Source organism: Rattus norvegicus, chromosome 3, assembly GCF_021556685.1.
Source record: "Rattus norvegicus strain SHRSP/BbbUtx chromosome 3, alternate assembly SHRSP_T2T, whole genome shotgun sequence".
Classification (NCBI taxonomy): Eukaryota; Metazoa; Chordata; class Mammalia; order Rodentia; family Muridae; genus Rattus; species Rattus norvegicus.
The window spans coordinates 156,123,586-156,147,471 of NC_141536.1; the positions used below are offsets into that span (position 1 = coordinate 156,123,586).

A 23,886-nucleotide genomic window follows, 5' to 3' on the forward strand; every position below is an offset into this window, starting at 1 on the left:
GCTAGGGCTTCTGGAAGAGCAGCCAGTGTTTTTAACTGCTGAGCCATCTCTCCAGCCCCGAGATCGGTCCATTTTAAAATTGGAATAATGCATACACAGCTCTAAAAAGAACTAAGGAATCTTCTGATCATGGAACACAATATTCTCTAAAGGATGTTCCGTGAGAAAAGGGAAGGTAGAGCTCCTCCCAGTTGTTCATTTGTGATGTCTTCTTAGAGAAGGGGGGAAGTAGGAGGACGGGCAGGCAGACTCCTTTTTTCATACACCAGACAGTCTTATCAAAGTGGCATCTGAGAGGCTACCCTTTCGGAGGACCAAAGTTCAGTTCTGAGCACCCCGAGGGTTCCCCCACTGTGACATGGCTAGATGTGGTGGTGTACACCTTTAACTCCAGCACCTCACAGAATCAGGTAGATCTCTCTGAGTTTGAGGCCAGCTAGGGCTGTAGAGTAGGACCCTACTTTATGTGCCTTGAGAGAGAAACCGAGAAACCGGGGGCTTGGGAAACTGAAATCTCAGGCTACGTCAGGCCTCCAAGGCTTCCCTGCAAAGGGCCTGCGGAGTAGCTTAGGTGCTACAGGCTGTCTGGCGTTTGTTGCACACGCCCACCCACTTGAAGCTGAGAAGAAATGGATGGTTCGAACGGACGACAGCTGCACTTTTCAAGGACACTGAACACTTGTGTTGTGAAACATACCCGCTCCTTGCTTGTCATTTGGAGAATGCTCTTGACCCTCAGGAAACCAGGTTGACTGGATGGGACCCTGCTAACCTTCCTACCTTCAGCTCATGAGGTAGGGACCATTCTGAGGGAGGCCTGGGACCACTGGGTTTCATCTGAGGTGGTGGGAGTCACAGATGAGAAGTGGCACACACGTAGGAACCCCCCTCCTCCCCCCCAGGAAGTAGGCACAGATGCCTGACCTCAGTCCACTCTAAATCCATGTTTGCCCTGCACATCACTGACCCAACTCTGTCACCAGATGGCAGCACAAGCCACCCAAACCCTGGCTCCCTCCGCCTACCTCCTAGGCACATGTTCTACAACTGTTCTTATATGGAGGCCTCCTTTTACCTTTGAGGCATTTGTTAAAGTACCAGTCAGGCTGGCTTTGAATTCCTTCTGTCTAGAACTCTCAAATCCCTCTGCCTTGGTCTCCAAAGTAGCTAGAGCCATAGGCTCTAGCCTCCAGGCCTAGCCTCATCCCCTATCCCTAATGGACGGATGGATGCTAACACCGCCTCCTTCAGTGGTCGTGGCTGTAGTGGTCAGTGTTGGCTACCTCTAAGGACAATAAAGTGACGGGTCACATTTGACCAATAAATGCTACAGATATGACTCAGCAGTTAAAACTCGCTTACCGAAGTCATCATTAGGACCAGAATTGGCACACAGCTCCCATTAATAAGCTGGGAGCCCTCTTCTGGCCTATAGGTGCACCTTCTTACGTGTGTGTGCACACTCATACGGGCACATATTTTAAATGCTTTTCACACTGTCATTTCAGGTCCTCAATAACCCCTTTCTCCTCCTTTGTTAATATTGCAGAAAGTAGCCTAGGGGGCCTCTTGTTTATTTCTTAATAAGGATAGGTTCTTACAGCCCAGGTTGGCCTCATACTTTATGTAGCCAAAGATGACCTCGAACCTCCTTCACCTTCACCTCCTGAATGCTGGGATTAAAGGCTTGAACCACAAGCCTGGCGCCACGGAACAGCCTGACTGGATACACACCAGAACATGCGTTCACTACTAAATTCCGGTGCCTCGGAATAAACGTTTGAAATGTGCGTCAGGTGGCGTGAGGCTTCTTGACATCTGCAGTTCCCCTCACTTCCCTGTTCTGTGCGATCTAGTCCTGCTGATCACCCCAGCATCTAACCGCAAGCCCGCGCCTGCCCCAGGGCCTTTGTACATGCTGTCCCACGAAAAGGCCTATTCTGTTCAACCCAGGCTGCCTCTGCTCCCTGTTCAAATGGCCTCCTGTCCCAGCAGGCTCTCCCCTGCTTCTCCAAAGCAGTTTTATTAGTAGCTTCTCACAGATGACCACATGAAGCCATTGTGAGCTGGGCAGTGGTGGCACATGCTTTGATCCCAGCACTTGGGAGGCAGAGGCAGGTGGATCTCTGTGAGTTCAAGGCCAGCCTGGTCTACAGAATAAGTTCCAGGTCAGCCAGAGCTACATAGTGAGACCCTTTATAAAGAAATTATAAAATAAAGAAACTGCAGTACGTTTTTGTTTTTTTGTTTTTTTTTTTTGTTTTAATTTATTGTGTTTTTTCCTAGGTCAGCTCCCACCAGTCTGTCTGGTGGCCTGGGTCCAGGCCAGAGCCATGACACACATTAGATGCCAATGACTCTAAAGGAGTTCTGGGACAGGCCAGCCAGCATGGCTCTAGCACAATCTAGGTGAAAAGTCTTGTGAATGGTGGCACACACCTGTGATCCCGGCACTTGGGACAGTATGGGGATCAGGAATTCAAGGTCAGCCTTGGTTATATAAGCAGTGTGAGGTCACTTTGAGTATATGATACATTGCTTCAAGAAACAAAAATTCAGGACTGGAGAGATGGCTCCTTGGTTAAGAGCACTTAGGAGGATCTGCTTTTTTCCTAGTACCCACAGCACTTCAGTAACTAAAGATCCAGGGTTCCAACGCTCTCTTGTGACCTCTGTGGGCACCAGGCACACACATGGCACACATACACACATGAGGGCAAAACGGAAAATACATAAGTCTAGACAACTTCACTCTGTCGGGGGATAAAGCTCCCCTCCCTCGGGCCAGGGCTAGCTCCCTCTATGCAGCCATCCGGAAACACCACACGGCAACCAGAGTTAAGGAGATGCTTCCTTTGTTATAAATATATTATATACATCCAAAACATGACATTAAAATATTACTCCATGTTACAGAAAGATATTAAGGCTTTCTGTTATTTACATTGACAAGCAAGCACCTTTAAAAAAAAAAAATCCAAATAAAAAGGCCTTATTCTTCCTCCTCTGACACACTGGCCAGAAGGGACACAGTGTCCCCTCCCCAAATGACAAGTGACCAAGCCCTTCATAAGAGCTGCGCCCATGAAGATGTCTCCACAGGGAGACCTCAGATGTGGCTGGACACGTGGACAGAAGAACTGGGGAAGGGAAGGGAGCATCCGCGTGTGGGCAGGACATTCTGGCCTCTCCTTACCAGCTGCCCTGACCCTTGCCTAACTCTGCTGCCCTTGGGTGGCAGCTGGGGTGGCCCATCTACTTAGACCTCTGGGGTCGGTTTGCAGGGCTAAGGGAGGATCATGATCTGGGGACATTTAAGTGTTCTGGGGGCTCTCTGGATCACTGAGACACACCACGTGTGTCAGTGACCCTACACTAGGGAGCAGGCGTGCAGAGCATCAGGACGGGGCTGACCAGTGGAACTGGGCTCCCCTCTGCAGTCAGGCTTGGCCTTGGAGCAGCTCAGTGGCCAGAAAGGTCCAAGGAAAGAAAAGGAGAAGAGGAAATGAAAACTCGGAGGCTCAAGTATTCTGTGTCACTGGGGGTGGGCTAGGGGTGCCCGGGCCCAGCCCAGGGGACTTCTCTTCACTGGAGCAGTAGCTCAGAGACGCCGGGATTTGGCAGATGGCTTCAGTTCAGGTTGGGGAAGGTTGGCGACCAGGAGGCGGGCATGCTACTTGATCTTCTGGGCCCATTTCATGTCGTCCGCCCTCGGCTTCTCACCGGTCAGGCTTTGGATGACGTCCTCCAGGCGCCGCCAGAAGCCTATCACCTCTAGGGGGTAGTTGAGCCAACCTGCGCAGACATAGTCAGGGCTATAGTGAGGAGAGCCAGCCTGCTTGGGGTGGCGAGCCCTCGGGAGACAGGCTGAAGGTAAGGCACAGAGACCTCCCTCACGTGGGGCTTGGGTCCCTCCCTCAGGCCTCCCCCAATCACTACGATTTTCTTTCTTTTTCCGTTTTTCAAGACAGGATTTCTCTGTGTAGACCTGGCTGTCCTAGAGCTGGCTGGCTGCAAACTCACAGAAATTCACCTGCCTCTGCTGGGACTACAGGAGTGTGCCATCCCACCTGGCAGTCACAAGGCCCTCTGTCTGTTGTGTTCACTGCTAGAGCCTAAGCCTAGGGCAGTAAATAGGCACCCAGTAAGTTGTTGTTGGCTCAGTGAGTGTCTGGAGTCACACGAGCTTGAAATAGGGAAGGGGCTTTGGTGTGGTCATGGTCCTGACCTAGAAGAATGCTTGCACATAACAGGAGCTCAGTAAATGTTTTCTGAGAACACTGGGTAGGCCAAGGCCGTATGCCCTCCCACTCTCCTGACCCTGGGGATGGCACCACCCACCTGTGGTGATACAGAAGTATGTTTCATGGGGTGCCACATGGTGAATGCGATGGTGTTTCCGTGGCAGGATCACGTGCCAGTCCTGCAGGACGGTGACCCAGCATGGCAGCCCTAAGTACGTGTGCGACCACTTGTGGATCTGATTGGTGAAGGTGCCAAAGATGATCAGGCAGAAGACGAAGCATTCCCAGGGGTACAGCTGCTCCAGGGTCTCTGCAGGGCAAGGGCACAGGCATGGGACTTTTGTAACTGCCCACTGACTGCCCAGGCCCCCCTCAGCCTCTACCATGAAATCTTCAGATTTAGAACCAGCCAGGGACTGGCTAAGAGTGTGGGCTCTGCAGCCAACTGGGGCTAGGTTCTGTTCTTTTTTTTTTTTTTTTTTTTTTTTTTTTTCCGGAGCTGGGGACCGAACCCAGGGCCTTGCGCTTCCTAGGTAAGCACTCTACCACTGAGCTAAATCCCCAGCTGGGGCTAGGTTCCGATTCCTGCTGACACTTGTGGGTTGTGTGGGCTCGGAGCAGGGACTCTGGGTCAGGTTCTCTGAAGCAGGACTTGAGGACACTCATGTATTCAAGGGAAGACATCTACAGAGCAAGGTAGGTAGGCAGAGTCTGGGACAGGAGTTCAGGCTCTGTGGGGGCCTGGGGGTTTCTAGGGTGCAACAGCTCCATAGAAATCACCTTGGGGGGTCTGGGGAGATGGCTCAGTGGTTAAGAGCACTGGCTGCTCTTCCAGAGGTCCTGAGTTCAATTCCCAGCAACCACATGGTGGCTCACAACCATCTGTAGTGGGATCTGATGCCCTCTTCTGGTGTGTCTGAAGACAGTGACAGTGTACTCATATAAATAAAATAAATCTTTAAAAAAAAAAAAGAAAAAGAAATCACCTTGGAAGTAAGCAAAGCCATGGGCCTTCAGAGGCCTTCACTTGCTGGCTTCTGGCTCATGGGAAGGGGAGAGATAGGAGGTGGGTCTATAAGGAAGGGGCTGATGGGAGACTTGTCAATAAGGGTGGGCCCTGCAGTATCCCATCCCTGGCCTCGGGCAGATCCTCTGTTTCTCCCAAAGGGAGATGTCACCAGCTACCACAAGTTCTGGCTTTGCCCCAGCTGATACCCAGCTGATTCAAAAACAGGCATGCTGGCCTCAGTTCACAGTCCATATTTTGTCCCCCCAACCTTCCCACCCTCTCATGCTGGGATTGAACCCAGGAAATGTGCACAACAGGCCAGCTCTTGGCTGCTAGGTCCCACCAAAGCCCTCAGTGTGCCTTTAAATGATACAACAGATGAGAGCTGGGCTGGCTGTGACTCACAGGGACTGTGTCAAATGAGCAGCTCCGGGAAGGAGGTGTGAAGGAGGACTCTAGGGACCACGTTACCAGAGAATGCTCTGAGAAGTTGGGAATGCAGTATTAGGCTAAATGCCCAACTTTTACATGCACCCTACTAATGGAGAATACTTTAAATGTCACAAGACACCCACGCATACCCTGGGGGCCTCCGTCCCTGAGGCACACTCTGAGGAGCCCCAGCTGCAGGTCTCACCTGGGCTCTGGGTCTGGAACTTGTAGGCCATGTTTAACAGTGGCAGCAGTGTTACCAGGCAGTTGTCACCATTGGTCTCGATGAAGTCGTGCCTTGTGATGGCTGTGGGGTCAATGTGGTGCTCCCGGAATGGCCGGATGAAGGCCTAGGTGGGCAGGGTACAGGCAAAGCTTCCCAGTAAGCTAAAGGCAGCTGGTGCATTACAGACCCCGCTTCCCGCCCCCTACCCTGCCACTGACACAGACCCTGCCCCGGATGAAGTCTGGCCGGCTGCAGTCCCAGATGGCTTCAAAACACTGACGGGGACCTTCCTCAATCCTCTGGGCCTCACCCATACTGGGAGGGCCTTGAAGACAACCTCCTCCCTGAAGCAAGGGAAGAGGCCCCACAAAAACAAAGGGGACCCTGTCTACCTGTCCCTTAAGCTCCTGCTTCTGGGAGCAACCTCCAGGCTCTCAACTCATGCTACTAAATGGAGTCTTCCCTGGGTGAGCAAGACCCAGGAATGGCTAACCAGAGCCCAGTCATCTCCCCGGCGGGGATTGGCAGCAGATGACCAGTGCAATACCCGCTGGACCAATGATGAGGATCTGAGAGTTTGGCTGCCTCTAGGGGAAAGAATTCTCTAGGCAGCCAGGAGTGGAGGCCCAAACCCGGCAGGGGAAGCAGAAACCAGAGATGAAGAGTCCAGTCTGAAAAGGTGGTTGTTGCAGCTCAGTGCGGCTTTAACTTAGCACTGATTGAGTCAGGAGTCCTTGCCCGATGAAACCAGTTTGGATTCAATTTTCTGCATAACCCTGAGAGCCTCACTGACAGCTTACATGCAAGCACAAGATTGACCCTGACTTGAGGGAAGACTCCAAGAAGCTCTCTGACCTGTCTTCCTGTGCTACCATTGGGATCCCCAGTCCAGTCTCCAAAACACAGAATGACGTGTGGGTAGCTAAGGCTCTCTGAGAGGTTCGGGGACTAACCCTGGGACAGTCCCAGAGCCTGTCATACGCACCTTCCCAACAATGGGCAGGTCCACAGAGCCCCACGTATCAGCACCCCAATGTACCAGGCCAGACAGGAAGTCAGCGACGAGAGCTCCTGCAACTGTGGGCAACAAGAATGTAAGCCAAGGCAGGGGCATGCAAAGATGTCTCTGACCCTCCCGTCAGGGGCCAGCCCTCCACCATCTTGCTTGTTTCCTCATCTGTTCATTCATTGTGAGAGTGAAGCAGCCAGGCCCCTGCCCAGTGGACAGAGTCTCAGCATAACATTCCCGGTTCTGGGCTGCACAGAGCAGACTCACCTGCTGAGGTGGGGGTGTAACCAACTTCCTTAAAAAGGCCTCAGCTGAGTTGTCTAGAAACCCAGCACGGGGCTTGGGGGCTGAGGTGGGAGGATCGAGTTTGAAGCTAGCCTGGGCTACAGCAAACATAAGCAGTTCCTTTCTTGCAATTATGTCCCCATCCCACCTGGCTTTTATCGTGGACTTAATCCTTTCAGCTTTTCCTTTGCTTTCAATCTGCTCAGAACTAGCTTGAGGTACCCCTCCCCACCAAACAAGTCACCACAGGCCTTAGATTTGGGCCATACTCCCACCTCTACCATGCATGAGCTGTGTCACTGTATGTGTTACTCAACATCTCTGTATCCCATTTTCTTCTTGTTGGGCAAGAGTGAAGACGTAAAAGAGCGCAGTGTGACCATTTACCAAGTGCTGTCTCAGCAGGGCACACCTCTGTCTGTGGCCTCCCGGTCACTTCCTTACCTCTCTCTGTTAGTAGCATTTAGCTCAAATGACAGAGGTGAGACACAGGCTGGGGGAGAAGTGTTGAGTCAGATACACGGCAGTGGCACAGCTGGATCCATGTACACATGGGGAAACTGAGGCAGAGTGACCAGCAGTGCCCCCCACCCCCTGCAGTTTCTTGTCTTCTGAGCCCTTTCCCTGACTGATCCTCTCTGAACATCTTTCCTTTCCAGGGTGCAGTTGAACAGCTTGCTTTCCTCTGCTGCTTGGGGCTCTGTGCCCTTCCTAAGAGCCGAGTTACCTGGGGCATCTGAGCCCTCCCTCCCATCTCCTGTCACTTTCCTCAAGCACACCTGCCCTTTGTAAGTTTGTACTGTCAGCTCTGGGCTCGGCTCTGTGGGCTCTGGTGTAGGCCTGGACCTTGATTCTGCAACATCAGTGAACTCAATGTCACATGAGGTAGTGCTTGGCACACAGTAGGTCCTCAGAGCTGACTCAGGAGGGTAGCTGGGATCTGTGCAGGTCTGTGCCATCTGAGGCCCCCACCCACAGTTTCTCACTGTAAACTGGTTGTCTGCAGCCCAGGTTCTGAGTTGCAATGATGACCACTTTGGACTCTCGCTGACAGGGGACCAAGGCCTTGGTGTGCCATGAGAACCGTGGGTGAGAACCTTTGGATACCTCCCCAGAGAATGGGACTGTAACCCAGGGCACAAGAGAAAGGACACAGGGGATTGTGGGAATGGAATTCTAGTGTCCAATCTGTTTAAAGGCAGCTGCTAAGGGTAGGTTTTTAGAAGCCCACAGTACCTGTCTATCCCTGGCTACCTATTCACAAATCTACCTCCCACCCACATATCCATCCACCCATCCAAGCACAGGGCAGTGGGGTGAGAGCAGTGGGCGGGAGGCCAAGGATAGAAGGGCTCTACTGCCTAGCGCTGGGCAGTCCTGTTGCTCCCTGGCACCCCAGTGGGTCTGGGCATTACTGAAACACCTATTGTACCCTATGAATGGTGTAAACACATTGCCTCTAAGCAAGGGAGGGTTGGGGGCCCCATCTCTAACTAACCACACTGCTATGCCTCTTGCCTTGTTTGGTCTCAGCGTCCTTCCAGAGGCCTGTCCCAGCTTCACTGGTCAATGACAGATTTAAACACTGCCATTCTGACACACAGTTCTGGGGAACATTGGGTGTCTGTGGTGGAACATGGCAGGGACTCTAAGTCCAGGCTTCTTGTGAATGTTGGGCTCAGGGTCTGGATGAGACAATGTCTTCCCTCAGTGGCTCGAGTCTGGTTAGAACTGTACTAAGCGGCACACACTGGTGTGCAGGCTTATGTGGATCAAGGCTGTGCTGCTGACCATCCAAGGTCACGCTGCAGCTTCTTCTCCAGTGGAATCTAAGGGGCCGGCAAACTTTCTCTACAGAGTTAGACAGGAAAACTGTCAGGCTTTGCGGCCACACAGTCTGTTCCTATGGCTCTACCCTGCCAACATCACAGGGTGACCACAAGCAATGTGTCAGTCAACACAGGGGCGAGGGGTGAGGGGATGGTATTGTCGTAATACCTTGTTTGCGTTTGAGAGTATTTTGGGTTTGGTCTGCTTCACTGGGCTAGCTCATCTGGAGTCACCATGTGTCACGTGCTTGGCCATTTCCCTTTTTACTGCCAAGTGCTGTCCCGTCATTGGGTGCAACGCACGCAGCCTTCACAGGCCCTTTCTTGAACCCTTGCTGCATTGCTCGTTCACGGAGAAGCCTATGTGCTTAAGATCCTCCCATTCCTTGCCCAGAGGACAGCAGAGACATTGTGTTTTTTGAGACAGAGACTCATGTAGCCCTGGCTGGCCTTGAATGTCTCTGATCATCTGGTTTCAGCCTGTCAAGTACGAGTGTGACAGGTGTGCAAACACAGCCTGACAGACAGTGACACGAGGGCTCCTCTAGGCTCTCTGCGTGCTGACCTCTGGCAGAACACAAAGCGCGCAGCTCTGGCTAGTCTAGCAAGCCAGCTTGCCCTGGGGATCCAGTCTCCACCTCCCAAGGGCTGGAACTGTAGGCAGGCCGCTATACGCACTTGGATTTCTTCTATATGGGTGCTGGGATTCAAACTCTGCCCCGCACACTTGTATGGCAAGCAGTTTACCACTGAGCTACCTAAATACCTATCCAGCCCCAATGCTATCTATCTATCTATCTATCTATCTATCTATCTATCTATCTATCTATCTATCTATCTATTTATTTATTGGCAGGGTCTCACTGTGTAACCTTGGCTAGCCTGGAACTTGTTATGTAGACCAAGCTGGCTTTCAACTCAGAGCTCTTCCTGCTTCTACCTCCCAAGTTCTGGGATTAAAGGCACTCACCACTTTTTTTTTTTTTTTTTTTTTTTTTTTTTTTTTTTTTTTTTTTTGTGTTTGGCACTTTTGTTTTTAAACCAGAGCACACCGGACTTCAGTGTATTACCTCTGTTACCCCTTGTGGGCCCAGGGCAGGTCTGTGTGGTTAAGCTCCTTCCCCTTAACTGTCCTGGGCAGTTAATCCTCTGTGATCGGAACATAGATCGGAATAGCATTAGAAAGTCAAGCCTGGCTCCTTTGGGAGCTTCTCCCTCGTTCCCGGCGCCGTCCAGCGCGCTAGGGAAGTGCATTGTGCAGGCCTCACTCTTCACTTAGGTTTGGGCTGTGAGGTTGTCTCAAAAAAGGGGTGGTGGTGGTAACGTGGCAAATAATCCAGAAGGCGCTCCCTGATTCAGGGCAAAGTGACAAGCTGCACCTGTTCTGCTGACACCAAAAGGAACCGGGAGAGCCATCGCCACCCCAGACTCCCGAGACAGCCTGGTAATTCTAGCCAGCGTTCCCAAGTCAGCCAGGATTGCAGGTGCGGAGTCAGATGGAGCCTGAGACCGCCTGCCTGGTATGTGTATGGGCCTGAGCTCTGCCCCCAGCACTGCTCAAAAGCAAAGCAAGAGGCCCAGTGCAGCCCAGCACTCAGGAGGCTGAGGCTGGAGGATCAGGAGTTCCGGGACAGCCTGAGCTACCTAGAGAACTCGAAGGCAGCCAGGGTTGTGGCTGAGAAACTGCCACAGACCAGTAATCCCCGATTAGGGCCGTGACAGGTAACCAGACTGTGCTAGCCTAGATGGAACCCTGGGATAGGAAGGGGACACTGGCTATGGAACTAAAGGCAGGCGATCGATGGTAGAGCATAGACAGCATAGAGCAGCCCCACTGGGAGCTAACTGGCACAAGTGTGGGGCTTCAAAGCCTGCTTCCTTCCACCACTCCTTATGCCGAGCTGGCCTAAAAGCGACTGCTGGGAGAGTATTATCTCACACATAAAGCCCTGGGTTCCCTGGGTTTGATCCCAACCCTGCAGAAACAGCTACCAAGTAAACCCGGCACTCTGAAGGTGAAGCAGGAAGATGAGGAGGTTGGAATTGTCAAAGAGAACTATCTGCTACAATAGCATACTCTCTCTCCGAGTCCAGTGACAGGCCCCGTCACACCTGACCCGCCCCGAGACCTCAGACCTGCTGAGGCTGGAAGGGAAGGACTGTCCAAGGTCGCCTATGGGGTTGGGGACAAGAGGACCACACTCAGCCTCATGTCCCTTAACTAGCAGAAACTAGCCACACAGTACACACTCTGGGCTCTGGCACAAGCTCCTCTGTGACAGCTGCCTGTGCCTGACCCTGGCCCCTCTGCGAGCCTCGGTCTTGCCATCTGTTGGATGGCTGACACCCGGTACTCACAGAAGCATGCTCTGGCTGGTGTCACTGGTGTCAGGAATAATCTGGGTGAGAGAGTGTCCTCTCCCACCACATGAGGAAAAGGGCCTCAATTCCTGCAGCCTGGTAGCTGTTTCTAGGGCGCTCAGTTACCCATGAGGTTCCTTTAATGGGGGCAGGGTGCAGATACAGACGTCTCTTTGTTCCAGCCCTGGTGGCAGCTGGTGGCTGGGTCACCCTGGGAGCAGTTTTGGCCTGGTCGCCATCCTTCCCCGCAGACACTGGGAAGGGCACAAGGATGGTTCTATCCGGCAACAGCAACATTGTGAAGTCTGTGTGGAGCTGAGAGGCCGGCAGGCTGGGCAGACAGACCTTGAGCATCCACACCATTTGGGCTCGGTTAAATCCAAATGCCTTAGGCAGTGTGGCCGCTGGCCCTCAGCGCTGATCCCTGCCCTCCTCAATCTTCAAGTTTCTACTTCAAGGACCCATGGCATCCTCTCCCCAAGAGCATGATCAGCTTGTCGCCACACCCGGTCACCAGTGACCTTCAGGGCCAGCTGCTATGCTGCCGACCTCTGGTGGCGCCCTGTCTGAGGCCCGCTGCCCCCTCAGCTTTCCCCGTTTCCTGCTCCTTGTGTTCATTCCTGCTGTCAAACCGAGGTCTTCCCCAGACCACTTCTGTTTTTCCTCTGCCACCCACTCTCGGGACCAAATATGGACTTAATCCCTTACCTCACCCACCACTCACCCCAAAGCAGCCTGACTGTACATGGAGCTCAACTGCCCAGCTCCTCTCAGTTCAAAAAAACCATCACCACCTGCTCCCTGGATCCTAGCACCAGAAACTATCTTCCCATGAGAAATTCACCAGTGACTCCCTACAACACTCGAGATAAACTGGCAGCCTAGACCATGACCCCAGGGTCCTGTCCCACTCGCCCATCCACGTCAGTGAGAGGCCGGCAGGCTCTTTCCTTTGATGTGCTGCTCACAGCAGCCCCAGGGCCTTTGCACCTGCTCTGCCTGGAAACAAGCCTCCTCCGGCATCTCCTCCCCTTAGGCTGTAACAAACACAAGTTTATCTTGACCAACTCTCAGGCATAGTCTCATACAGGCCCAGCTTTGCCAACTGGAATTCTTTTGGTTTAAGCTCTGGTTTCCGGGGCTACCCCAGGCATTGGCAACCGTTGAAGAGATAGAAATGAGCTGGCACGGTGCCCTCGAGACTACCTGCGTGTTAACAGTCAAATCAGGGCGGCTATTCAAATCGATTGAGGCTTGTGCAAACACCACTATCAGGGGATTACCCGCCCTTATCAGCCCAGAAGCTGGGTGCGATGGGAGCGCTGGCCATCTCCACTTCAAGGATGGGGCTGGGAGCTGCAGAAACCCAGGTATCAGGCAGTGAGAGGCGGTGGTGACCTGCTTGTACGGCACACAGCTGGAACTACTACCGGATGTCTACCCACCCTTGGCCAGGGACGGTGTGGCCAGAGATCCCAGACCAGGGCCAGTGGGCAGAGGACAATGCTGGAATCTTGCGCAGGGAGGTGGCCAACTCAGGGTATGACCCAGTAGATGCTTATAGAATATCCACTGTCAATCAGAGCAGGGACTGAGATAGCCTTGGCCAGTGGCCTTGCAGGCAAGGTCACCTTCCCTCTTCTCCCCGATCACCAGCCCTCTCAGCATGGCCGGATCCTCCAGGCTTTCCTATAGCCCCAGGAATCTATACTGTCATGGCCTCAATATTCAGGACATGGCTGCAGCCAGCACAGCCAAGGCTGTAGGAGACTCCTAGAGATGGGGCCTAGGCTTCCAGGCACAGAGCCGGATAAACTCTCCCCTACACTGGCTCTCCCCTGGACAGTGAGACAGTTTGATTAGCAGGACTGCACACTATTGGGTTAGGCAGACAGAATGCTTTTAACAGGATTGAGAAGCAAAGCCACAGGAAGGACCAGGTGGGACCAAGGGTACACCACAGCTCCTTGGCCAGCCCCGGGGCTCAGGAGAGGAAGAGAAAACACCAAAGGACAATGGGCTGGAAAGGAGGGAAACAGCCATCCGGAACAGGGACTGCAGCTGGGCATTCCGACCATATGTGCTTCAGGTTAAGGGGTAAGTGTCGGGGTTGGGGATTTAGCTCAGTGGTAGAGCACTTGCCTAGCAAGCGCAAGGCCCTGGGTTCGGTCCCCAGCTCCGAAAAAAAGAAAAAAAAAGGGGGGGGGGGAGGGTAAGTGTCTTGTAGGTCCCTCCTCTCAGCCCCCAGTTCCTCATCAATAAGATGAGTTTCAGCCTGGCCAAGGGGAACACCAGGACCTCCTAGCACCGCACACAGTACCCTCTACTCCGTCATACCATCCAACTCGCTGAATTCTCGGCTCCTGCCACATACCAGGGTTCATGCCTGAGGCTAGAGATACAGCAGTGGATGAAACAGGAGAAAAAAAGAATCTGACTTCTGAGTTGCTGGAGACCTAGAGGGCTCAGGATGATAAAGTGTGTGTGGCAGGGCTTGGTTTGCCTCCCAAGTACGGAGATTAAAGGCTTGCAGCCACCATACTCCATAGGGCTGTCTCTGAGGGGTCATCACGGAGAACCTACCTAAGCAGGTGGTTGTCAGTAGTAGATCTTGGGGTTCAGAAGTGTGGAGTCCTGAAGGGCTACAGGCAGACTACAGGCAGAGTGAACGGCTTGTACAAAGGCCCCAAAGGAAGGTGTGTGTGTGTGTGTGTGTGTGTGTGCGCGGCCAGTGTGGCTGAACAGCGACAAGGAGGGAGTGTTAAGGTTGGGGCTGTCACATGGAATGGCCACCTGGTCAACACACTGGACAGGGCCGTGGGAGGGACTGAAGCCCCCGGAAGAAGAGAGTAGGGCAGGGGCGGCTGAATTTCAGTACTGTAAAAGAAGAATGAAACAAACAGGAGCGGGGGGGGGGGGGGGGTGACGGCACCGTGCCACTGGACTGAACGCTCCAAGATGAGCACGTGGGCCTCCCATAGCTTGCCCCTGATGCAAGACCACCCTGAGCGTTCACATGCTTGCTTGCACAAAGGCAAATGACCTGGGGAGGGGCCCTGGCACTCACCGACACCCAGGATGACGAGGGGTGTGTGTTCCCAGCGGGCCAGCAGCAGGAGGTGGACCGAGTTGTGGGCGATGAGACTGAAGCACAGGATCACGGAACACCACTCCTGGAGGCGCTTGCCTGTGGGGAGGGGGAGGGGAGGGCTGCGTGAGGCGCAGGCTGCAGGAGCCTCAACGGCAGCACTGGACTGTGCCAAGCACCCATTTCACAGACAGCACCACTGGCCCAGGAAAAGGGCTTTTGCAGAAGCAGGACACAGCACATGCTGCATGCCTATGAGGCTGGGCCTGCAAGTGCCAATTCTTGACGGACAGGTCCCAATGCTGGTCTCTCTGCAGGCTTTCTGGGGACTTGTGGGAACTTGAATGACATCCTTGCATTTTAACTGCTTTCTTGGAACCATCTGTTCCCCAGGTAGGCGGTCATCTGATGGGAGAGGCTTTTGATCCTTCAACCCGGGAACATCCAGAGCCTATCCAGCCTCCAGGACATAGGCCATCAGCCTCAGGGTCAACGAGAAATAGTGTTGGGACATTAGGCCTTTCAGGGTTGGCATCTGAACACCTGCAGCCAGGCAGGAGTGTGGCCTCCAGAGGGCTGCAGGTGACCAAGAAGACCTTGGGTATGAGAATTCCATTTTCAATGCCATCAGTTTATAGACACGTAAGACTGGACGATCAGGGTCATTCCTTGTGGCTCTGGTGGAGGTGTCAAAATTCTACATATCACCCAAGTGTCCATGGCTCGGGGAGGAACCAGAATGGCCCCAATCATGGCCTCTCTGTGTTGCCCAGGTTCTACAGCGGTGCAGAGATCCATCAACGTGTTGATGATAATATCAATAAAGAAGAAAGGCTGGCCAGCTTGCTCAGCCGGAAAACGGAGCTTGCCACCAAGCATGATCACCTGAGATCAGTCCCTGGGTCCCACACGGCCAGAGAGAACTGACTCCTCAAAGTTGTCCTCTGACCTCCACCACATGCACTATAGCAGTACACACACACACACACACACACACACACACACACACACACACACACACAAAAAGCAAGGATGTGTAAATGTTTTTAAAAAGAGAAAACAGCAAGGGTCAGGAGCTGAGCTCGAAGCTGCTCAAGGCCCCTCCGTACAAAGACATAAAGGAGCCAGCGAGGGGTTGGGGATTTAGCTCAGTGGTAGAGTGCTTGCCTAGCAAGCAAAAGGCCCTGGGTTCGGTCCCCAGCTCCGAAAAAAAGAAAAAAGAAAAAAAAAAAAAGGAGCCAGCGAGATGGTTTGGAGGGTAAAGGCAGGGACTGCCAAACCTGATGACCTGGGTTCAATCCCCGGGACCTACATAACAAAAGGGGAGAACCAACTCCCACAGGCTGTCCTCTGACCTCCACAACAGCATGCTGTGGCACAAATCCTCGCATACACTAAAGGAATAAATGGAAGAAGAAAGCACAGAAGCCACGCCTCTAGACCGCCTGAGGCCGCCCTCCCCACGGCCTCCCCTTGCTCAACCCCACCAAGGTGTTTTCTTCCAGCAATTCATTTTTAAATAAATAAATAAAACCACACATGAATGGTAAGCCTGTTTCCCAGGCAACTGGTCCCAGAGGTCAGAGACCCTTCATGTGACAAGCGATTACCACGGGTGCTCAACGTCAACCCAGCAGTTACTGTTACCAGGGGCCCAGAACCGGCCCAGAAGCAGGGGCTACAGATGGAAAGCAAGGCAACCCAAGGCAGATCGATGTGCCAGCCGCAGAGGGATGCTGTGGTCACCTCTCAACCATCCCCTGGCCCTGCCCTGCTGCCCATGCTTGCCCCTTATTCTCTACCTGCGTCCTGCCAAAGGCTCCTGTATGGGGCTAATAAAGGCCCAGGCCAGGCTGCTGCCCACTTGCCTTGCCCCTGAAGAAAGTTCTAGCTTATCCCCCGCTCTGTGGTTCTCTGACACACCCCCACCACAAACCTAGGGCCATAGCCCTGCCTGAATGGGAGCGCAGGCTACGTACAGCTCCCTTCCCGGGCCCCGGCACTCAGTTGGTATTCAATAAATGCTTGTGGGATGAACACATCTAATCCCAAGCTATAACTGTGTTCTGTGCTCAACACTAGGTAGGAAGCAGAGATTAGACTCCACCTGAGTCCATGTGGCAATCAGCTGCTCTTGACTGCTGGAGCCAGAGCTAAAGCAACTGACCCCAGAAAAGGCCAACACTGGGAGAGGGGGACTCAAAGGTCATTCACCCTTTGCCCATATACAGAAGAGGACACCAAGGCCAAGGAGGGGCGAGGCCCCCAGAGGTCACAGGGGCAGGCAGGCCTGAGGCTTCGGCCCTTCCCTTCTCAGCTGGGCTGTTTCTGAGCCACAGCCTGCCTACCTCTTCCGGTTCCTGCTTGTGGGTAGGGGCCAGGACTCAGAAGCAGGAAGCCCCAGGGGTGGGGAAAGGGGACCCAGGAAGAGTCAAGGGACAGGGAACTCTCCCTGCCGACCTGCTTGGTTACCCGTAGGGATTGAGGGACAGACAGATGGACAGACTGAGTCACAGCCAAGGCTTGGACTAAAACAACAGTAGTGATGATGCTGACATCAGCTGGTGCCCTCCATGTGGGCACAAGGCATGTCTGCAAACAGGACCTTAGTCAGGTTTGTTCTTGCTTCTTAAAAACGTACTTCTTAAAACCACGCACATGCCTAGTTCTCATTAGCCCTGAAAACACAGGGCCGTCTGCCACTCCAGGCCAGACAGTTAGCCACCATTTAAGGGGTCATGTGGTCCCGGGTTTACCAGTCCCCCAGCTGCATTCAGGGCTGTCTGCCTAGCCTCTGAAATCCTGACTGAGACCCAGACAAGGAAACTGAGGAAGAGCTGGGTGTGGGTCCTTGCCTGGAAACTGTAGGTCTAGGCTGTCTCAGTTCCAGGGACATTCAGTTCTCACCTTGTTGGGCAGAATGGCCCTGAAATTAGTTTTTCCTAAACTTACCTATCTTTCAACCTGGGTCTAGCTGTAGATGGACCTCAGTTCTGACATAGGAAACATGCACGGCATGCTAACATGCAGGCTGCACCTCACAATGCCCCCGAGAGCTAGGACGGTCCTCCTGATGCCAGGGAGACCAAATAACTAAGTCAGGACCCAGACCACCAACATGGCAAGCCCATGAAGTCATGGGACCTAAATGGAATGGAGCTACATTATAAACAGACAGGCTAGGGAGGTAGGGCAGGCCTTCACTCAGGAATCAAAGGGGTACTGGTGTGTGTGTGTGTGTGTGTGTGTGTGTAAGCGGGGGTTGCCTACTCAGGACTCAGGTGTCCTGGTATCCTGGCTTGGAGCAACAGATGCTGGGGATCAGGGTCAAAGTGTAGCAATGACTGCTGGCTTGGGTGCCTGTGTTGAGTTGGTGTGGAGCCTGGGAAGAGAGGGAGACTAACCTACTCAGGGCAAGCTTCTTCTTGCCCCAAACAACCTACACTTGTGCTAGCCTCCAGCCCTCACATCCTGTGCACCAAAAGGAGCAGAGAAGGGGGATTGATCAGATAGGACCAGACTGTAGGGGAAGAATGAGATGGAGAAGCAGAAACCAGGGATATAAAAAGATGAGACCAGGGCTGGAGAGCTGGCTCAGCGGCTAAGAGCACTGACTGCTCTTCCAGAGGTCCTGAGTTCAAATCCCAGCAACCACATGGTGTCTCACAACCATCTTGTAATGGAATCCGATGCCCTCGTCTGATGTGTCTGAAGACAGCTACAGTGTACTCATATACATAAAATAAATAAATCTTAAAAAAAATAAAATAAAATGAGACCATAGGGAGAAAGACCAGCGAGAAAGTCAGACTAAGGTAGAGACAGACAGAGCTCGGCCCAGTGCAGTGGGACCAGACCTGGGCAGGGACAGATCCCACAGTGGCTCCAGGCCCTGTACCATGGCTTCAGTCAGGCCTATTTTGGAGTGAAGCAGGGTTCAACTTCAGGCCTAAACCCCTCCAGGACACAGCACTCACAACTGTCCAAGCTGATGGACAGTTGGATCCACGCCCTTTGGGCTCGGTATCCTTACAGCTGGGGAATTTATGAAGTGGCCCCTGTGAGTGCCACCTTGCCTAAAGAAGGTGGGAGGAAGGACCCGTCAAATTCATGAGACTCCTCTCGTCTGGCTTATTGCTGAGAAAGGCAGACCGAGCAAAGCACTGAAGAAAACCTTCAGTGACTGACACCACACAGAACCAAGCCCAATGCCAGGGTCACTACTACCTTACCTCTGAGTATCCCCTTCTATCCCACCCACCCTGGTCACCTTGCTTGGAGCTCCACACACCCACACCAGGCTCTGTGTCTGCTGCCAACCCCACAAACAGGCTGGACCGCTGTCCTAGAACTGGCTAACTTCTACAGCCAGGGTGAAGCTGGCAAACAAGAAATGGGTACTGTGGGTAACCCCTACAGGAACAGGGAGGGCTACCATCCCATGCTAAGCCTCCACAGACATGGACAGGGTGGTCCTGCGGTGCCACAGATTCCTCGAAAGCCAGACGTCAAAGACACACAGCCTACTCTCACCAGCCTTTCTGTGGCAGCAGCAGTGGCATAACCCAAACAGGCCTGGTGTTTCAAGTCATGGGAGCATGCGGGAAACGCCTGCATAAGTCAGTGCTCAGTAAATGGCATCTTTGTTAACTTACTGCTATCAGCTGTCAAATGACAAATCACTGTTGGCCCCAGGAATCTCAAGTACTCGGTTCTGGACGCAGGGAATTCTCTCCGCTCCAGCCCACAGGTTCCTCGTGCTCAGCAGAGGACGTGTGCCAGGCGCACTCCCACCTCAGGGCCTTTCCACTTGTTCTCTAGCCCTCACACACACTCTCTTCTTTTTTTTTTTTTTTTTTTTTTTTTTTTTCTTTTGGAGCTGGGGACCGAACCCTGGGCCTTGTGCTTGCTAGGCAAGCGCTCTACCACTGAGCTAAATCCCCAACCCTTCTTTTTTTTTTCTTTTTTTTCTTTTTTCTTTTTTCGGAGCTGGGGACCGAACCAGGGCCTTGTGCTTGCTAGGCAAGCGCTCTACCACTGAGCTAAATCCCCAACCCCTCCTTCACACACACTCTCAAGGTCCCTTCTTCCCTCCTGTTCTTCCTCCCTTCAGCTCTGTGTTCAAATGCTGTCCTTTCAATAAAGCCAAGCCCCTGTCTCATGTTTTCCCTGCTGCTTTTGCTACATGGCATCTGCCACCCTAATCCATTATTTGAGGGCTTGTTGTTTGTCTCCTAAATCAAAATGCCAGCTCAAGTCTTGCCTGCCTTCAGGGCCGAGAACAGGGACTCATTCCAATACATACCAATAGGTTCTCGATATGCGTCAGGCCTGCTTCCTGATTCTTTTACAGGTCAGGTTCAGAGAGGTCAGGGCACCTCTCTAAGACCACACAGCTCAAGGGACAGAGGCAGAGGGAGACCTACTGAGAGGAACCAGTTTGACCAGTCTTTCCCTCTTTCCAGGTTAGGAAAGAAGGCCTCAACTGAGGGTTTGGAGCCCCAGGAGGCTGTCTGAAGCTATGTGGCTGTTCTTCAGGTACTGAGACCGAATCCTAAAGGAGAGGTGAGAGGTGGCCCCCAGGGGAAAACAAGAGGAAACAATTGGGGACAATAGAAAGTAGGCTGTGAGGACAGCACAGTCACCCATTCTGAGTCCTTCCTCTCCATTTTCCTATACACCTGAGGACCAGAAAGACAAGGCTTGCTTCAAGCTCAGAGAAGGGCAGCTGGCCAGGTGAATCACGGGGATCACCTGGTGTCCACAAAGCCTAGAGCCACACAGTGGGCGTCATTACAGTGGGTGATCAGGTGAAGGAAGAGGCCCCATCCAGGCCATCCAGTTTACCGCTCAGAATGCTACCAGCCTCCCTCAAGGAGAGTGGGTCTGGAGGCTGAGTGTTTGGGTGTGGGCCAAGGACCCAGCAGAACAGACCAAACACCCCAGACAAGTGGAAAACCGCACAAACAGACCGAACCCAAGGCAGGACAATCCTTACTGACCTAGGAACGCAAAGAGGAAAAGCAAATGGTCCTATGTCACGTGCCACTTGTAGTTGAAAAAGCATCAGACGCATGCCAGCCAGGGCAGGGAGCCAAGAGGGTAGTGGCCTCTGCCCCACCCTGGCCAGTGCTGTGCCGTGAAGCTGCCCAGCCGGGGGAGCAGACAGAATGTTGGATAACAAAGCCAACTCATGGAGATACCCTGGCAGAGGGGCCTCAAGGCTGTCATCTGACTCTGGAGTGTACAGGCATTTCCTCAACCCCTTGGGGACACCCAGCCAGGCGGTGAGATTGCCGAGGCTCCCTGGGAGCTGGAGAACAGGATGGAGCCAGCACTAGTTAGGGTTAGAGCGTGTCAAGGAGCAAAGAAACTAGAGGGGACCTGGCCTTGAGGGAAGGGATGGAGCCAGGGCGAGGGGCTGCGAGGGGCTCCGGGTGGTGATAAGGGTTGGGGAACAAGGGTATCACAGGAAGTCCTAATGAACAGCTAGTGTGTGGGTGTGGGAGAGGACAGAGCCAGACTCAATAGGGTCTGAGTCGCTGAAGAGAATCTACCAGTAAGAGGTGAGGGCTGCCGGTCTCACTGGGAGGGGGAGGGGATAAGTTCACTGCAGCTACAGAAGCAGGGACTGTGATGGAGCTTGGGGGAAGAGCTCCTGGGCTACTCTGCAGCTGAAATCCAAATCGGGGGGTGGGAGGGCGGGGGTAGTAGCTGGAGAACTGATAGTCCCAGAAGGGGGGTCAGTTTGCAACCCACCGTCTTGGAAAAAAAAGCACAGAGTGCAGACTCCTAACGTGGGGGTCCTAGGACGGCATGTGAGTTTAGGTGGCTAAGGGCAGTGCCTGCTGCTAAAATGTTTAAGGCTCATCTACCTAAGAACCGGAAGCCTGCTTTGGACTGGGTTCTGGAGACACAAGGCAAGCCAGGGTGGGGTTCCTAAACTGTCCAAGGTGCCCTGGGGCTAGGGCTCCCGGTGCGCAGGTGCACTGGTGCTGTTCCTAATCTCTGCAACCCCAAAGCCTCACAGCTTGGAGTAGGAAGGGGTTTGTTTGGGGTCCCTAGATCTGGGGGTGCTCTTTGCAAAGTTGGAAGTCTTGGAGTTTCGCTTTGGGTGGAAGCTGGGATTGGGATGGGGGCAGGGTTAGGATGGGGCTAGGGTTCGGATGGAGTGGGGTTCTAGTCTAAAGGCGTCCAAATGGGCTGCTGGAGTTCGGATCTGGGTAGAGTTTAGATCTCGGCATTTCGGGTAGGCTGGGGTTCGGATCCGTGGGGGTTCGGATGGGTTGGGTCGAAGTAAGGTTCGAATAGGCTGGGGTTCTAATCCGTGGGTTCCGGGGGGGTTAGGGTTCGAATCCGGGGGATTCGAATGGGATAGGGTTCGGATCCAGGGGGCTCAGATGGGTTAGGGTCCAGGCGTTCGGACCGCCTGGGGTTCGGTCCGGGCGGGCCCGGCGCCGAGCACCCATCAGACCGCAGGCCCTCCGCCCGTCCTACCTGGCGAGTAGAGCGCCGCCAGCTCACGGGCTCCGGCATGCTGTGCGCCCCAGCGCCGGCATTCCGCCGTCTCGTCCTCGTCCAGCTCCGGCTGCCGGCCCGGCGAGTCCTCGGCGCCCGCCATGGCCCGTCGCCCGGCCCGCCCGCTGCGCTCTGCCTGCGGCGGCGGCGGCCGCGGAACCGCGGCGAGATCACGCCGCCCAATGACTGGCCGGCGCGGGGCGCGGCGGCCGGGGCGGGGCGTCGGCGGGGCCGCGCGTCACAGCCAATCGAGGCCCGCGCCCGCGCCGCGCCCGGCCAATCGCAGGCCTTCGGGCCGCAGCCAACCGCGGCGCCGGGGGGCGGGGTCGCAGCTGGATGCAGCTGGACACGGAAGACAGACAGGGTGGATGTGCGCGTCCCCGCTGCGCCCCGCGGGCTCGCGTGCCCGAGCCGAGGAGCACGCGCCTGTGCAATAGTCTGCGCCTTGACTTTGGTGCGTACCGCGAAGCGCCTACGGAGTGCATGGCTACAGAAGGTCATGCATTTGCTAGGAAGCTGCTGGACTGAGCAGCACACAGGCTGCATGCGCTACGTTTCATTTTAATACCTAGGAGCGTCTCGCGTTCGAGGCCAGCCTGAGCTACATTGCAAGACCCAATCACAGAACATAAGTAGTAACACTGCCTGCTGAGAGGCCGCTCATGACCACCTGCTGGAGTGCCCTCCTCTGGTCACTGTGACATCACCCTCACGCTACTCAGTGCTTGTCAGGAATAACATCTCCCTGTCAGGAAAGGAGCCCCCGAGGGCAGGGACTCTGCCTGGGCCAACAGTTGACAGATATTAGAAGGGGTTGAATGAATTCGGACTCAGCGAATGTCCTTCTGTCTTTAGGACATCAGCATTAACAGAGCTGAAGGCTTATGTAAAGACCTTAAGGGATGATAAACAGCATCCAAGACGGAGAGGTGCCTAGGACCCGCAGAGGGAATTTAAGATGTAAAGATTTTTTTCAAGGCTCCATCTTCGTTCTTCTCTGAGATTTAAGCTTCCAAGCTCCTTCTTTGTCTCTTATGTCTACTCAAAGGAAGAGCCACTCAGATGGCCGAGTCAGGCTGCAGCCCAAGTCCTTCCGGGTTCCGGTGAAGCTGACAGCCTGGCACTTGTACTAACTACGCAATTAGATTTGGAGTGCCATGGGTTCTGCTGACTTTCTTTGGCAGGTACTGGGTCTCAGACCCTCCCAAACTGCACGGTGCCTATTAGGAAGAAGGCTGGGGATTTCAGATTAAGGCTGGGGACCTTGCCAGCTGCCAACGCATTGTCATTGACAGACAAGACAGGCATCCTGAACTGTCTCACGGTTAGTCAATTCACAGAGCACCAGCTTGGCTTACGCATAATCTGATAGTTGCTGGAAATGACCAGGGAAGTCCCTTCCTGCAGTATTTGTGTGCATGTGTGTTCATGTGGTGACCATGTGGAGGTCAAAGTTGGCTTGCTCCTTCAACCATGTAATCCTGAGGATCAAACTCGGGTTTTCCAGTTTGGCAATAGGTATTTTGACAGATGACATCCTGTCGGATTTTAAGCAGCAGAATGACAAGATCTGATTTACATTAGTTTTTTTTCTCTCTCTCTCAGAACCAGGCATGGAGGTGCACTCCAATCATCCCAGCACAAGGGAAGTAGGAGCAGGAAGATTAGGTTGAATTAAGTTGAATTACGTTGAATTAGGTTGAATATAGAGAAGGATATTAATTTAATTTATAGAAAGAGAAAGGGGATAAAAGTATATTTATCCGCAGAGATATTAATGTCCAAGGAAGGGAGAAAGAAATGAGGGTTGACATAAATGTTTTCAACAGTACATAGATAAATAAATAAAATAAATAGATAAATCCAGGCCTTTGATCTCACAGTT

At 53.4% G+C, this 23,886-nt stretch overlaps 1 protein-coding gene across 1 annotated transcript; it reads right to left on the bottom strand.

The window, feature by feature from the left end:
* Window positions 1-2,853: 2,853 nt before the first annotated feature.
* Peds1 (plasmanylethanolamine desaturase 1) lies at window positions 2,854-22,120 on the bottom strand. Its single transcript, NM_001113752.1, is given in 6 exon segments — window positions 2,854-3,795; window positions 4,342-4,554; window positions 5,891-6,035; window positions 6,897-6,988; window positions 14,463-14,582; window positions 21,981-22,120. Coding segments are annotated over 6 exon segments (816 nt in total). The 5' UTR covers window positions 22,105-22,120; the 3' UTR covers window positions 2,854-3,673.
* Between the last annotated feature and the right edge of the window lie 1,766 nt (window positions 22,121-23,886).